Source organism: Elaeis guineensis, chromosome 6 (genome assembly GCF_000442705.2).
Source record: "Elaeis guineensis isolate ETL-2024a chromosome 6, EG11, whole genome shotgun sequence".
In the NCBI taxonomy this organism is placed as follows: Eukaryota; Viridiplantae; Streptophyta; class Magnoliopsida; order Arecales; family Arecaceae; genus Elaeis; species Elaeis guineensis.
In genome coordinates this window covers 13,099,781-13,116,970 of record NC_025998.2, presented here as the reverse complement: position 1 = coordinate 13,116,970, position 17,190 = coordinate 13,099,781, and the positions used below count along the sequence as shown (strand labels likewise).

The window sequence follows — 17,190 nt, the reverse complement described above, 5'->3', positions numbered from 1 at the left end:
AGATGGCTATGAATGAATCCCTTCGGGAAGGTCGATATCCGGAGCTAGCATCCACACGAAACATGGCCCTGCCAGCGGGTATAAAGTTGGCACATGAATTAAGAACTCTGTCGATTAAGAAACATGGCCCTGTTATGGGTATAATAGTGACCTTAGCACGAATATCTGTGAGCAATGTTTTGAAACATGACATGAATACATGATGAAAATGATTTACGATTCATGATTGTGAAATATACATGATTTATGCATGCATGATGAGTTTATAACTTGTTTTGTTATATGTTCTATGAAATGCTTTATTTTGTATTACCTGCTATTTTCTAAATATTGCATTATCATGAAAAACTTATGCTTGATCCGATAAGGAAGTGCAAGTTCTACTTACTGGGCTAGTGTAGCTCATATTCTTTTTGTTTTCTTTTTGTTTGAACAGAAAAATAAGGTTAGGATCGGCAAAAAGGAATCCAAGCTTGAAGATCGGCATAGCAAGCTGAAAAATTAGGCAACAAAAGTTTAATTTATTTATAATCATGAATTTGTAGTTATTTATGAATGTTGAGATTCGGGTTAGTACTTGCTTTTGGATTTAGATGCTCTGAACCCATATTGGTTCGATTATTTGATGAATAATAGAATTGAATTTTTTATTTGACGGATTTTAGATGATTATGATGAATTGGCTTCGTGTTATCGTGGGTTCCATCCCTCGGTAGCATGGCCGTGTTATGTCCCGGATTTGGGGCGTGACAGGCTCGAGCATCGGCTCTGAAGAAAAAAATATTTTTTATCTCCAGACTTGTGTGCCAATCAATCACTGCAGGTGGTGTGGCCGAGCATCGCTGGCAGTGCAGAAAGAATTTCTCAAAGATTGATATGTTCTGGCCCAAGCCTTATTCGTGATAAGGTCTAAGTGAGCGTGAAAGCAGATAAAAAGAAATTCTTTATGCACCACGGGCAGTTTAGAAAATCCAACGTGGAGCGAAACCGTTCTGCCGATTAGTTTACGTAGTCACCACTTTTCAATGTATATTGAATGCTTGCTGATCGATTTTTTTATTTAAAAATTTTACATGATGAAAATACTCCTATTCTTTAAAAAAAATTATGACATCCTATGACGTATTATAGTTCATGATGTCATAGTCCAGAATATCATAATATAAAAAGAATATTTTTGTTCAATCATTTTTTAATATGTATTTAATTCTTGTAGATCAATTTTTTTATTTAAAAATTTTAAATGATAAAAAAAATATATATATATATATAATATTTAAATTATGACATCTCTGTATATTATAACATCTTGTAGATCAAAATTATGATTTTCTGAAAGAAAGATGTCATGGACATGGGTTATCATAATTTTATCAAAAAATAAAAATATTTTTATTATATAAAATTTTTAAATAAAAAAATTAAATTTTAAATATTAAATATATATTAAAATTGATGATTACACACATCAATCGAATAAAATGGTGCATCTTACGTCGCATTTTCTGCGCCGCCCGCCGTGCACAGAGAATTTGCCAGCAGTAAATAGTTCGCTTTATGGCCCATTTTACTGCTAACGCCTGGAACGCCCATTTTGCTGCTAACGCCTAGCGTCGCCGTCAATGGCTCAATGCTCAACTCACATTTAATATTTGGTTTTTGTTTCAAAACCACCTTCCCTCCACCTTTGATTCGCTTTGCCGTCTCGCCTAAATTACAGATAATCCATCACTCCTCTCCCACCACGTACAAATGAAAAACAATATAACGTGGATATCATAGGATTCTCTTAGCTGTCCTTCTTCCGCGTTTGGGTCTCTTAGCTGATCCACTGTCGGCTTCTCGGGAGTGATCGGATTCAGAGCTCCGCCATCTCCTATACAAAATTTTCTTTATATTCTCCTATTCAAATCCGAAGCCAGAAAAGTACAACAAAAAGGAGAGGAGAAGCAGCGAGTCCAGAAAGATTTCGCCGTCTCTCGTCGGTAATTATTTTCTGTCTCAATCTCGTCTGTTATTCTCGATTCTTTTTCTTTACCTATATAATAAATTATTTTTAAAATTTTGATGCAAGAACTTCCAAATCTAAAGGTTGAAAGAAAACCAAACAGTTGATTACAGAATTTTTAATGACCGAGGTGTTCGCTGGACCATAGCCTGCGATTTTTTTATATAAAGAAGGGATTTATTGCTTTGGAAGGCATCGCATGGCATAATGTTGTGGATGAATGTGGAATATCTTTTTGTCTTTTTCTTTTGCCTCTTTAGGAAAAAGTATTGGCAAAGAGCCCAATCTATGAATGTGGTATAGATGCTTGGAAATTAGAATTCTAGCAAACAGTTAGTTCATGAAGGAAGCTGATGCATAGAATCATTAATCGGAGACTTGCATCGTGGTTTCTGTGGACCCATGTCTATGAGACGTGTGCATATTCAATTTTTTGGCTAAAAATGAAGGTTAAAAGTTGCATAGATTTTGGGATTAAAAATTCTAATTTTTCTTGAGCGGATAACAACAACGTTTTTGTCGATATTCTTAATTTATTGCCCAAGAGAATGGAGTGCTTCTGGGGTGATATTTGACCAGTGCATATGTTGCTGACTTCATGAAATATTCTGTTTGATAATGATAAGGGTTTGAATATTATATTATTTAGAACAATGTCTGCTCATACTAGGAGGGATGGGATGAAGAGAGGCTTAGAATATGTCTCAATCGAGTGCAGAGCAATTTACAGTTTGTTAAGGTGTTATGGGCTTAACAGAGATCTGAGAAAGGCCTGAACATATGCTTATATGCATATCGAAGTCTTAGGAAAGAGGTGAGGAGGACCTAGCCAGTCAATTAAATTTGTGTAAATGTGGGAAAGGACTTTGAGATGCTTGACATAAGAGGTATTCCTTGTTAATTTGGATGGTAGTTGATGGTTATGATTATGTTATATTTGGATAGGAAGAAGGTTGCTGAATGAGATAAGAGCTCTTTTGGAAGGTAAGATATATTCCCAGGGCCAAAAAGTACCCATTCCTAATCAAGTCTGAACATCTACATCAAGAATATGAGAACATGCAAGGTGGCATCATGGATCAAGGAGAGTTCCAATGCCCATAAGCAATCATTAGAGTGATGTTCTTGGTCAAACAACTGGAATATGACTGGCTTTAAGCATGTAAAAGAAAGTTATCTAGATAATATTTCTTGCAGATGAAGGGAAACAACTCTTGTGAGGTACAGATGAATGTGGATAAAGATGGCGAGCAAAAGGTTTGAGCATGTTGATGAAGAAGGTGATTCATTTTCTGGAAGAAACTGACAGTACCATGCCTACTACAGATTTCACAATGAATGATGTAAGAAGAGAAGAAAATAGACAAAGAACATTATGGTCATGCTGCTCCTAGTGGCCACATCTCTATGTCCTAGAGAAGGATGTAGGCACAAATAATTTTCCTTACCATTCGTTGTCAGTGGATGGTGGCCCAACTCTCTGCCACTAATGAAATACCATTCGACCTTTAAGTAGGTCGATGTGCCATTAAAAATAAATAAATTATTCAAGATATCAGTATCTACTAATAATCTTTTGAATCTAATACCCCATCATAACCAAGTTATTTATGCAAATATTCCCTCAAATAATGGATTCCGACCCTCCTAACAAAATTTTAAAAGCAAAGAGAACTTAATGTGCACTACTCTTGCAGCATTCTTTTTATTACCCTCTGGCAATTCTAGTTTACTCTTTATGTTAATAATAGCCTAATCATTATACAGACTGATTTCTGGACCTTCATGAGAAAGCAATCTATTCAAATTATCCATCTGGTCAATGGCTGCAACCTCATATGCATCTTAACCCTCCTCTTGTGAGATATTCAGTTTGTATTTCTGTTATATATTTGCCATAGGTGGAGACGTTCATCTTATGTTTGAAAGACAGTCCTCTATTTATTTTTTATTTTTTTTGTTTTTATTTATGTTTCAACAGACTTACCTGGATTTTTATACTTTATTGGCTTATACTGAAAGCCATTTTTGAAAATCAGTGGAGTTTGATGTCTGTTGCCTGCTTTTTCAAGTATACGATTATTACCAGTTCACCTTTTCTTTTACAATTCATGTATGCTTGACTCAGGGTTCTCAAAGTAGTATTTCACCATATGTTAGCTTAATGTTAAAAGAACTTGCTTATCCTGATATCCTGCATGTCCTCAAGTGAATATATGATTTTCCCACAACCACAACCAACCCCCCACAACAACCAAAACAAAAACCCTCCCTCCCCAAGAGGGCGCAAACATGTTGTAGGTAACTTCAAATTTCCATTCTAAGCCTGCAAGTTTCAGCCAATGGAAGGCTCTCAAGAATGCAAGATCATTATCTGATACTGCTCATAATTTATAGTTTCCTGTTCTATCTAAATATCATCACAAATAATGAACTGATTTTTTTGTTGCTTCTCTAGATGAAATTAAAATGAGTGATATTGATGAACAAAGTCCAGCTTGCGTTGGCTGTAAGAGTCAGAAGCAAGAAGTCAGTAAATTCCATGCAAATAGAGAAGGTGCACCATGGAATGAACTATGGACAGACGGGCTCATCTGTGCTTTTGAATTTGTGCGAGGCCATAGGTGGACAAGTCCAGATAAATCTGGTTCAAGGACCCTGTCATTGCAGCAAAAAGACAATCTGAATCCAAAGAAGCAAATTCCTAGATCTGGGCTGGGTGATTCTTCTTCGCAATATTTGAATAAGAACAGCTTACTGGAATCCACACCTCTCATTGATCTAAACAACACTGACTCCACCTTAGGTCTCGTGGAAGTTCCTCAACTTGATAACTACAAAAAAAAGCCAAAGTTTATGAGGATATTTTCAGACAGCCATTGGATGCCTATTGGTTGGGCTAGGATTTCAGAACTAGTCCAGATGGTTCAACCTGATGCTAGCTGGGCTTCACAGCCAATAGATCTTACTGCTGATGAGGATGATTTTACTGTTGCTGATGTTGCAGCTCCTTACTGGGAGCGTCCAGCAGGGCCTACGTGGTGGTGCCATGTAACTGCAGGTCATCCTTATGTTGATGCGTGGTTAAGTAATGCTCCATGGTTGCATCCTGCCATCAGCATTGCCTTGAAAGATGAGAGTCGGCTTATTAGTGAACGGATGAAGCACCTGTTATACGAGGTGACTTGTTACTGATTCTTCTAGTAGCTGCTCCATCTCCCTTCACGAACATTTTATATTTTTGAGTTTGTAAATTCTTTAGGTGTTATGAATGCATGATACTTACGTACCTACCTATCTATATATAAAAAAACACCTGTTTGCACGTGTTTAGACACATCACATGTGTATATGTCCAAATAAAATTCCTTTGTTTTCTGAAAAAATTATACAGTTCTTTAACCTTCTTTTCCAAATATTTGTTATTGCAATTTCTCCTAGATTTTTAGCATAAATCTACTATTTCATACAAAATGACCAATCCACTTGAAGAATGCCCATAACATTCATAGGAGAATCTTTGATCTGTTGACTACAAAATTCATTTAAATTGATGGGGGTCAACCTTTGATATTTAAATTTGTACAGATAATCTTCTGTAACAAGGAATTTATTACTTCTTAAGTTACTCGGTATGAAATAGGTTTTGGCACCAGATAACTAGCTTATTTATTCTTGAGCATGTCTATATGTCAAGAAAGTCATTAACCTCAACTTAAACCAACCAGTTTATCCCATGCATACGAGATAGGCCCTGGTCAGGTGCATGAAGAGATATACAAGTTCAGATAATGAATCAAGATGGCAGCTGGATTAACTAAATAAATAATTAAATTAGGGGGAATTTGAATTGATGACCTCGAGCAATCTTAACTCTAATACAATGTCCACTAATCACTTGAGCCCAAAGGCTTAAGCTTTTAGGGGACTGGTCCATGATGCACATCAGGCTCAACAGGCTAAAAGTTCAGCATATTTTCTGGGAAAACATGCAGACACAATATGATCACTTGATCAGCAGACATGAGCTTCTTTTATGTGGGTGATAAAAACCTTTGATTAGTATATAAAGGAGATCCCACTTTAGAATGATATATCATGAACTAATCATTCCTTGATACTACATCCTGGTATAATGTGAATGACCAAATAAAAAGGGTTGGTAAAAGACATTATCAAATTCCACAGTATGAAATGGGAATTTAAAAGCTGTCATTTGATAAATAAAGAACCACTATGAAGAATTCTCTTAAAAAATAAGGGGATTTTTTTTTTTTCTTTTTCTTTCTTTTTTTTGTTCCTTACGATGGTGGCCATCAAAGTAATCATATTGAGTTTGCACAGATGACTGGATTCTGTATATTAATGTAGTTTTGATATAAAGGATACCAATTAAAACTTGAATCCATATATATATATATATATATATATATATATATATATATATTAAAATGAAAACATATCTGTTGGTATGCATTTATGTTTGTCTAATATAATCTTGAGGCAGTCAAATATCAACTTTCCTTTTAGTTTGTTATACAATTTTTTCATGCTGTCATTCCTCTTAAATTAATATGGCTGATGTTAGCTTTTCAGGTCCCGGTTAGGGTTGCAGGTGGACTATTATTTGAACTTTTGGGTCAGTCAGTTGGTGATCCATTTTGTGACGAAGATGACATACCCATCGTGCTTCGGTCATGGCAAGCTCAAAACTTTTTAATAACTGCATTGCATATCAAAGGTTCTGCTTCAAACATAAATGTGTTGGGTATAACTGAAGTTCAGGTACTTAAAAGAGCTTAACCGTGTTGCTATACCATTTTGTTGATCAAGTGACTGAGCTCCTTGTTTTGTTGAACATGATTTTTTCACCCCTATATCTAAGGTCTGTCCAATACTGAGGATAATTGATCAAATTCTTCTCAGGAGCTTCTTCTTGCTGGTGGGAGTGTTGCTCCTAAATCAGTTCATGAAGTTATAGCACATTTAATTTGTCGCCTTTCTCGATGGGATGATAGGTGATGTTGATATAGTTGTTATTTCCTGTTGTTGATTATTTAAATTAGCTGAAGTTTCGGTATATCCAATGCTCTTGAGTTCTTGCCTATAGATTATAAATGATGATTCCATGAAAATCTATCTATAGTATAGTCCTCTACCCAAGTTCCATATGATTATTGTAAGAAGGTATACTTTCACTCTTGGTCTTTGTCCTATCCATATATGAAAAGAAAATGCTTTCTAGTCAACTAAACTAAGCTGTTGCTACCTGCTACTGCAAACGATAGTCATTTTCTATCTCAAAACTTTAGAATCTTGTCCATTTATGAAGGAGACGGCAGATAAGTATCCACCTTTAGTATATATGCACCATTTTCTTTTATTTCAGCTGAATATGCTATTGCTTACATTTTTTTTTTCCTATTGTGATGTACTCTGACCATTGCAGACCATGCTATTCTTGTGACGTTTGCATGTTTGGACATTGCTGCTATTCTGAATATATTGCACATGCATTTTCTGCTTTCACTGTTAAAACTTTTCAGTTGCATGTCCGAATTGTGCTCATTAGAGGCCATTGCTTGGTGCAATGATAAAGGCTTGGGCTGACAAGGGCAGTGGCATCAGTTCAAGTCCTGGGACAGCCAGTTTGTATAAAAAAAGGCCAAAACTTAGGTCTCTACCCGGTTCACCCCTCCCAGCACCCCAGATTGTCGGGAAAATAACTAGGTAATGACCTTTATCCAAATTGTGTGCATGTCATTTGGAATTATTTCATCAAAGTATTGATACAATCAGGCAAGATGAGCACTGTATCATGAAGAACTTTTGCTAGAAATTGAAGAAACCATAGACTTTCAAGCTTTCTTTGTATTTTGTGGTCTACTTAGACTTCCTATGAAGTCAAAACACCCTTTTATTGCAGGTAACTGAGGATGCCTTTTGTCGGTTTTATTAACTGAAAATAGCATCTGCCTGATCATTTGGAACATGCTCAAGTCAAGTGGTTCTGCAGTGACTTTTCGTAAATCTAGATTTTTGCCAATCACTCTAAGTTGGTTCAGTAAGCCTTCATTTTCATATTGATTTATCAGCCGCTGATTTTGTTCTCTCTCTCTCTCTCCCCCCCCCCCCTCTCCCCTCCTCCTCCCTCTCTCCCAACTAAAAAACCCTACCTGCCCACCCACGAAAGGGAAAAGAAAAAAAGCTTTGAAAGTGCTTGGGGTTCAATCTTTGCTTTATATCATTCATAATCAATTGTTCAAAAGAGTATAACCTTTATTAAGTCTTATTGGTGCCTTCTAGGACATTGTTTAAGGGTTGTTTGCTCTCCTCTCATTCCACTATGGACCCATTTTTGGCAAATCAACTTTGTGATGTTTTGTTCCGAGAAGACCCAAAAACTTAAATACTGGTCTATGGTGGCCTTACCATACCATAAGGTGACCATACTGGTGCACCCCCTCTGTACTGTACAGTACAGTACAGTACAGTACCAGCACATGTTATATCATTTTTGTTCTGCTTGCACCAAAAGGCATACTGTTTAGGTATGATATACTATCTTACTAGTAATATACTAGTATTTGAACCCTTGATTGAAGCCTTGTTGGATTCACTTGAGAGCTTTAAGCATATGAGTTGTTGATAATATGACAAAAATTCTTAGGTGCTTATAAGTTTTTACATTCCTCACCTTCTTCAAACATCTCTCCTAGCTATGTTGCTCTCTTTGGCTTCATTGTTAATTTTACTTGAATTTTGTGTTTTCCCTTTTGGTTGACCAATCATTTCCTCCAAATTGTACTAGTGGTTATTGGCAGTCTCTAGTTTAGTCCCTCTGCTCTTCACAGGTATTCCATTGCATCAGTTTTGTGCTATGAAATTGTGTTAATCTCTCCACGGATGTATCATTGGCAGCTCCTGGCCTTTTTATTGATTCTCAAGCAAAAATCCCCCCGTGTCTCCTCCATGAAAACATATCTACAATATCGATGATTTTATTTACCAAGCAGATTTAATAGCTGTTCTGCAGACTTGTAAGATGTAATCCCCAAGCTTTGAATTCTTTTTTGCTACCATCACTTCCTATCAAGAGATGTAGGTGTATTTAAGTGGTTGGTAGCACTCTTTAATCTTATAAGGCTGTGGTCATAGTGGAACAAAAAAGAGAAAAAAGATCTTACCAACACATGTAGACTTTGAATCTTGTCCAAATCATGGCCAATGGTACCGTTCTTTTGTATAAGTAATTTAATAGTCCTTTCAAGAAAAATTAATTTAACTGATGACTACTAACTTAAATTATATGGCCAAGTACCACAAAGCTAGGTAGGAACATGATATATTGAGGAGATCTCTGCTTAAGCTCGCAAAGCTGAGGATAGTTATTATTTTAGTTGCAATTTTTAGAGAAGCATAAACATGTTTTTTTTGCAGACGTGTCCGTAAGATGTATTGCCTCTTTCATTCACTATGTTCATAATTTTGTATTCTTAAAATTCTGGTGAAATTGTAGCTTGTATTTATTGATATTTTGCCTTAATTAGTCGATTGGCTGGTGGCTCCACCTGATGGGAGAGCCACCCACTTTAAGAACGGAGAGAGACCCCTTCTAGAAGAAGAGGAAGGAAAAAACAGAAAATAAAAGCAGTCTACAAGAACAGAGTTTGGCCCAGTGAACTGAACATACAGCATGACATAGAGTTGACATTCCATGCTCTGGTTCAAATTTGATCATGTGCAATCAGGTTTTGATCTAGTTGAACCTGACTTGAACTGATAAACTTGTTGGGTCTTAGACTTATACACAGGATATGTGTCACGCCCCAAATCCGGGACATAACACGGCCATGCTATCGAGGGATGGAGCCCACGATAACACGAAGCCAATCCATCATAATCATCTAAAATCCGTCAAATAAAAAGATTCAATTCTATTATTCATCAAATAATCGAACCAATATTGGTTCAGAGCATCTAAATCCAAAAGCAAGTACTAACCCGAATCTCAACATTCATAAATAACTACAAATCCATGATTATAAAATAAATTAAACTCCTGCTGTCAAATTTTCAAGCTTGCTATGCCGATCTTCAAGCTTGGATTCTTTTTGTCGATCCTAACCTTATTTCTCTGTTCAAACAAAAAGAAAACAAAAAGAATATGAGCTACACTAGTCTAGTAAGTAGAACTTGCACTTCCTTATCGGATCAAACATAAGTTTTTCATGATAATGCAATATTTAGAAAATAACAGGTAATACAAAATAAAGCATTTCATAGAGCATATAACAAAATAAGTTATAAACTCATCATGCATGCATAAATCATATATATTTCACAATCATGAATCGTAAATCATTTTCATCATGCATTCATGTCATGTTTCAAAATATTGCTCACAGATATTCGTGCTAAGGTCACTATTATACCCGTGACAGGGCCATGTTTCTTAATCGACAGAGTTCTTAATTCATGTGCCAACTTTATACCCGCTGGCAGGGCCATGTTTCGTGTGGATGCTAGCTCCGGATGTCGACCTTCCCGAAGGGATTCATTCATAGCCATCTGAGAGCCTTTTGAATCATTATATCTTTTTCTTAAAGCATACATATACATAGATGAAAAAACAATAAAATTCATGCTTCATAATCATGCTATTTTCATAAGACATATTCATGAAATCAATGCTCATAATAAAACATACTTTTTCATATCACATATGCCGATCCTTATTTTATGAAAAATTATGATTTCATCAATAGCAATTTTTTGCATAAAAACATGATCATTTAAAAATAAATAAGGAGCATAAGATCTACTTACCTCGTTCATCTTAGATCTTCAGACTTCGTTAGAAGAATCAACTAATCCTATTTAAAATATCAAATCATTATCAAATTCTATTCCATAACTATAACAAGATCAAATCATAAGGAAAGAAGACTGTTGACCGGATGTGTCGGACCATCCAGATACCAGGGCAATTCAGGATCTCTTATCTGAGGGTCAGATTCAAGTGACTTGATCAAGAAATCGTGAAGCACAGATCGAATTAAGGTCAAGATCAATCAATAGGATTCTTTAATAATGAATTTGAAAGATCCTTGATATGATCAAATGAGGTTGACATACAGTACGGACATCAAAGCAACTTTGGATCATCTTGTTAGAGTCAATATGAGCCCTTAAAAGATGAAGGTATGACTCGGTACAAGATTCATAGACCTTCTTAGAGAGAGAAAGTCAATCATGAGAGAGAAAGTAGAGAGAGAAAGTGAGAGAGAATTTTCGTATCCTTCAAAAGTGGCAATCATGATTGAGATCATCGAGGTCATATTAGGGTGACTTAATATGGATTAACCATGATTGATGTTATCAATTTCGAATAAGAATCGTATCGGAATCCGATCTACTGCACGAATTTTGAAGCAGTCTCAGGTATCATATTTTCATCTCAAGTTTATCCTAGGGTCTATAAAGCAATCAGAGAGAAAGAATGACCCTAGAGAGATAAAATCCATAAAAAGAGATAAAAAAGTCTAGAGAGAGAAAATAGAGAGAGAGAATTTAGAGAAAAGGTAGAGAGAGAAAGTCCAATTTTAGAGAGAGAAAGACTTAAGAGAGAGAGATGAGAGAAACTTTCTCTCACATGTATTTATTATTATTATTATTAATTTTTTTTTCTTTTTCTTTTTTCTTTTTCTTTTCTTTTTCTTTTCTTTTTCTTTTTCCTTTTTCTTTTCTTTTTCTTTTTCTTGTTCCCGTGGCCTTCTTTGGCCGAAACAGGGGACCTAGAGGTCCCCGTGCCTTTGACCGGCCGATCATGGCCATTCTCCGCCCAGCGGTGGCCGGCGGCAAGGGGCGACCCTCCCGTGCTCAGAGGCCGAAGCCGGCGGTCGGCGGTGACCGTTGATGCCATAAAAAAATCATGAAAAAGGAGAGAAGAACAGGGCTTTCTTCTCCGACGAAATCTGACGGCTCCTGTCGCCGGCGGTTGTGTCCACAGGCATAGGAAAGAAGGGAGAGAAGAGAGGAAGAGGAGGAAGGACTTACCACGGCCTCCAATGACCCCTACCGGCGTGAAATCGCGGCGAGCACGAGTCGAGGGGCCGCGGCTTCAATCGAGAAAATTGGAGAAGAACTCCGGTGATCGTCGGTGACTATTGTGTCCTCTCTTAGAGGAGAGGAGGGGGGTTCTTATAGGGCTCGTCCTAGGTTTTTTAATGGCCCTAGGACTCCGATTCCTGATCGAAACCGGAGAAGGGGAAGACTCTGATCGGGAGTCTTCTTCCCTGTTTTTTTTTTTTTTTTTTCTGGGTGGGCTTTGTGGCTTTAGGCCCAGTGGGCCGGGTTATCATAATCTGATCCAACAGAGAATTTGTAAATGTGATCGATTGGAGTTGAACTAGCTCCCAATTTTTATTTCAGGCCCTATCTGGTTCAAGCAAATCCTTGAGTTAACAAGGATATCTTACAATTGCTCTCAGCTGCACAATTTCTATATGATCAACACATCTATTTGAATCTCCAGTTCAGTTACTTTGTGCACTTCTGTATCATATTATTATCATGGCACTAATTTAGTGTTACTACTATGATAATATAAATCATATATCTAACATGTGCCCTTTGGACATGCTTCAGATTGTTTCGTAAGTATATTTTTGGGGCAGCTGATGAAATCGAGTTGAAGTTTGTAAATAGGTACCTTTACTATTATAAGATCATATTGTCTGGATAGAAATATCTATTTGTAGTATCTAGTGCTTCATTTAGTTCTGGCTTAGGCTTGTGCTATACAGAGATTGGTAACATATTTCGATCTTGACCAGGAGAAATCATGAAGATCTAAATTTACTAACTGTAATCTTAAACCAAGAGATTAGAAGATTGGCAACACAGGTATTCACCCTGGACTTTCTAGTCAGTCCTTTTTCTTTGTTCAAGCTTTCACTTATTATTGTATAATAATCACTTTTTTAATGAACAATTTGCACAGGCTCTATTAGAAATGTTAGATTATGGTTACTGACTAATTAAATTATTAGAAGTGATGAAGATATCAAACATCTGAGTGCATGTGGCATGGTAATTTAACATGTATGGAAGTAAAGGGTTTGATAGGCCTGCAGTTGAGCATTGTCACAAGTGCACAAGAACGAATAGGCGAAGTCTTTTTCCACTTAGATTGGAGCATAGGTCTTGGAGAAATCCAGGTTTGTGTTGCTGTACAGTGGATGGAATTCTGAAACTGGTTCTCTTATAAAAACAGATAATTGGTTTAGGAAGCTAATTGTGAATGGGTAGGTCCCTGACAATGCTCTACCAAGAAGGCTATCCATTCTCTTTATCCTTCATTGACATCGTGGCCCCAGGAAGTTGGAAATTGCCATGCAGGCAAAATTCTTGTAGGGTTTAAAAAGGAAAAAATGAAGCAAAACATTGTTATGCTGAAGGTAATAGGGTAATCTACATACTGGTCCTCTGTCAAAAAGAGTAGCAAACCATACCATCAGCTGCCTATGACTGGATGTCTCTTCACATCCACCATCCTCTAAAAGTGAGATCTACAAGCATGGTAGACTTTATAGAGAAACTCTGGTTGTAAAGTTCCTAAGCATCAGTTAGAACTCAGTGGTGGCTGAAAATTTTTCACTCTTAACATGCTCAAATTTATTCTTAATTGTTGGATTGTTTCCGTCTGATGTGGTCATACAGCCTAAAAGAAGAAACATTTACATGTGCCAGAAAAGCAACCATCATTGGCTGAAGGAAAATTTGGCTTCAGTGCAAAACATAATCTGCTTAGAAGAAAACATATCACTTACAAGGGACTTATCGATTTTCCAGCTGACAATCTAAAGATGATTTTGTTGGGTCAACTCACTCACATTCCTTAATCTTTAATAGCTATCATTGGTTATTAGTAACTACATCTAATTCTTACCAGTAACTGCTGAGCAATGTCCCAACATTTGTGTTTACTGTTCACCAAGCTTTACTATTTATGGCTGCTTCTAATGTTATTTCAGCTACCGACTAGAATTAGTTCATTAAAATAAATAATGGCTCAAAGAAAAAAGTACAGACTAGCATTTTGTCCTGATCATGTATTGCCTATTGGCTTGTATTGGGATCCAGAGAGTAATTTATAAACACTACTAAAGTTTTATCCTCTGTTTTTGTTTTTGTTTTTTTTTTTTTGGCGGTTGGGGATGGGGGGTGCTGTTTTCAAAGATGACTATTCTTTGTAAAATTCTACATGACAGGTTATTAGAGTTAAATGGTCGTTGCATGCAAGGGAGGAAATCGTATTTGAGCTTCTCCAGCACTTGCGAGGAAATACTGCAAGAAGTATGCTAGAGGGAATCAAAAAGAGTACAAGGCAAATGTTGGAGGAGCAAGAAGCTGTCCGTGGACGGTTGTTTACAATTCAGGATGTTATGCAGAGCACAGTTCGTGCATGGTTGCAGGTACATAGCTAATAGACATCTTTCTCCGTATGTTTTTCAGTAAACAGAATAATACATTGATGCGAGTGCTTCTTTAACTGAAGGTTCTTTGAACAGTTTTAATCTCTGAATTGTTTCAAACTGTTTCTGAGTCCAGGATAGAAGCCTGTGTGTAACCCATAATTTGGCCGTTTTTGGTGGCGGCGGCCTAGTTCTTTCCATAATTACCAGTCTCTTTGGGATCAATGTGGACGGCATACCGGGGGCCAAGAATACTCCATTGGCATTTAGCTTGTTTACGGGAATTCTCATATTCGCAGGAATTGTCCTGATTGGTCTTGGGTTGCTTTATCTTGGGCTGGAAACTCCTATCACCGAAGACCAGGTTCAGGTGAGGAAGTTGGAGCTCCAACAGCTGGTGTCGACGTTTCAGCATGATGCAGAAACTCATGCAAAGGTTAGAGAGCATGTCTCAAGGCATAATTTGCCTCCAACAGCTGCAGATATGATATCTGAGAGAGGGAATGTTCTTATTCCCTGAAAAGGGTTGTCTTTTCACATTTGTACCCTTCAAAATATAGTGTATTGCATATTTATGCATCAAATCACTCCTTGTATATATACCCTCAAATCGTCCTGTTTTGCAACAATGCTTCTGAGTCATTTTAAATATAAAAATGACTTATTACTCTTGTAAGTTGCATGAATACTCTTTGAAATATCTATGAGAAAATGTAGTTATTGATAATGTAAAATTGAATGTTATAAATTTTCATGGGCGTTATTGCAAAAGGTAAATAGTGTCCTTAATTATTCATCAACACCATCAATCAAGAATCTAGTGTGATGGATTTATTGCAAAAACAAGAGAATTTGATGGGTATTATATTTTCGGAGAGCCATATGCGATATGCCATATTTGCGGAAGTGTGTATGTCCTGAAAATAGCCCCCGAGGCTGTAAGCTCGGCTACTTTAGACACCAAACAGGGTGCTCCATTTATCATTTTTCTCTTGTTCTACTTTGTAGATCTACAATGGGGTTTTATTTATTCTTTTTTGTGAAAATGAGATTTAGCTCCAGCCTTGCATTAAATTAAACATATGCCTATTCTTACTAAATCACCGTAGGGAGGTAGTTGTTGCTCTGAATTGCAGTGCCCCTGGCTATTTTGCATCTAGTAATCGCACTCAAATTTTTGCCCACGAGGCTGGTTCCTTTAGGATGCGTTTGATTCCAAGAAAATCTATGGAAAACAAAAAGAAAAACCAAGTCTTTTCCATGGAAAAAAAAGAAAGTTTTCAGAAAACTAGTTACAACCTTTCCGAATGTTTTAGTTTTTTAAGAAACTAATAAACATAAAATTATTTTTTTATTTTAAAAAAAAATTTAAAGTAGTGCTCTTTATTTTTTTTTGGGTGCAAGCGGGCGTTCAGACTAGTTTAGTCCAAAAGCAGCTCAAGAAGTCAAAAAAAGAAAATCCCTTAGAGCCACGGGTAATCGTTGTCCTGGCGCCATCTCCACTCCCAATGTACTTAGCAACAAAGATGGCATCCAGTTCGTCGCACTGTTGGCCTTCCGAAATACATGCTGGCTAGACACTGCAATATACTCGCTAGTGGCCCTTCAGATGTCATTGGGTGGATGGGTCTCGTGGTGCTAGGTCCCCTCTAGATCCAGCTAATAACCATCAGAGAATCTCCCTCAATGATGATCCTCTACGCTCGCAGTTTCGGATCGCATAAATGATACCACCCATGCAGCATGAAGCTTAGCACTGGGCATGGATGCCTCGTAAAGCGGTGAGCCCCTTGCAGCAAATCCACGAATCTGGATCCCGAATGACAAATCCAGAACCATCTCTGCCATCCTTAACATGCCATCAAAGTTGACCTTAGCAAACTCGAGGGTGGGGGCTTTCAAAAAATGAACAAAGTCCTCCAAGATACTACAGGCACAGTCAGGGAGTCCCAGAAACTTGGGTCGGCTAAGTCAAACTAGCAGAGTCGAAGTGGCGATACTCAATAGCTAAGTAATAAGCTCTCTCCAGAATGCGCTTAGCAAGCACATCCTCGGCATAAAAAACAAGATTGTTCAGAGATAACCAGATCTGATAGGCAATATACACCAGCGGCAAGCTTCAGATGGCCCATCACCAGCGCTCCATTGAATGGCCTCCAGAAAAGAAGGGAGCCAGGGGCCAATGCTCGCACCCCATGGCTGGCTACCCGCCATCCTCCAGATCAACTTCACTCTGGGACAACAGAGGAGGACATGCTCTGTGGACCCCTCCAAGCCGCAGTTGGAGCATCGGGCAGAATCTCCATACCTCTATCTTGAGGAGAGTGCACATCGGAAGTCTATCCCAAGCGACTTTCCAAAGAAAGAGTCTGACCCTGGGGTTAGCCTCAACCCTCCAAATCTATGCCACGTCGATCCTTCTCAGTGGCATAAGTCTGTGCAAGTCAGCAAGGTCCCTAGTCGGCACCGTAGATTGGCATGACTGTGCCCACACCCTTACATCATGACTTCGATAGACAGTAATCGGGATAGTGAGAATCTTGTCGGCAAGCTGTCCTCCAAACAGATGGGTGATCAACTGCCTCCTCCAGCACTTGTCCTCATCAGCGATCAAGTCGCAGACCCGCAAATGATCATCCACCTCAGTGCTGACAAAGGTCGGCCATCAAAAGAGCGATAAACTGGATATCCATGCTTTCTGAC

The 17,190-nt window shown here is 37.6% G+C and overlaps 1 protein-coding gene across 2 annotated transcripts; it reads left to right on the top strand.

The window, feature by feature from the left end:
• The first annotated feature begins 1,684 nt into the window (after window positions 1–1,684).
• LOC105047222 (uncharacterized) lies at window positions 1,685–15,221 on the top strand. Of its 2 annotated transcripts, none has more exons than XM_073259217.1 (8): window positions 1,685–1,985; window positions 4,467–5,188; window positions 6,605–6,793; window positions 6,935–7,026; window positions 12,659–12,718; window positions 12,847–12,916; window positions 14,284–14,487; window positions 14,624–15,221. In XM_073259217.1, the coding sequence occupies exons 2-8, from the start codon at window positions 4,478–4,480 to the stop codon at window positions 15,005–15,007; spliced, it is 1,710 nt and encodes a 569-aa protein (XP_073115318.1). In that variant the 5' UTR covers window positions 1,685–1,985; window positions 4,467–4,477; the 3' UTR covers window positions 15,008–15,221. The 2 variants fall into 2 exon arrangements, with proteins under 2 accessions (XP_073115318.1, XP_073115319.1); XM_073259218.1 differs by lacking the exon at window positions 1,685–1,985 and adding an exon at window positions 3,743–3,867.
• Window positions 15,222–17,190: the final 1,969 nt, after the last annotated feature.

Bases quoted from the DNA above. Each gene is read 5' to 3' on its own strand.
- LOC105047222 (XM_073259217.1), top strand. From the start codon at position 4,478: ATGAGTGATATTGATGAACAAAGTCCAGCTTGCGTTGGCTGTAAGAGT. The intron at 6,794-6,934 runs GTACTTAAAAGA...AATTCTTCTCAG, and splicing joins TGGGTATAACTGAAGTTCAG to GAGCTTCTTCTTGCTGGTGG. The intron at 12,917-14,283 runs GTATTCACCCTG...TCTACATGACAG, and splicing joins TTAGAAGATTGGCAACACAG to GTTATTAGAGTTAAATGGTC.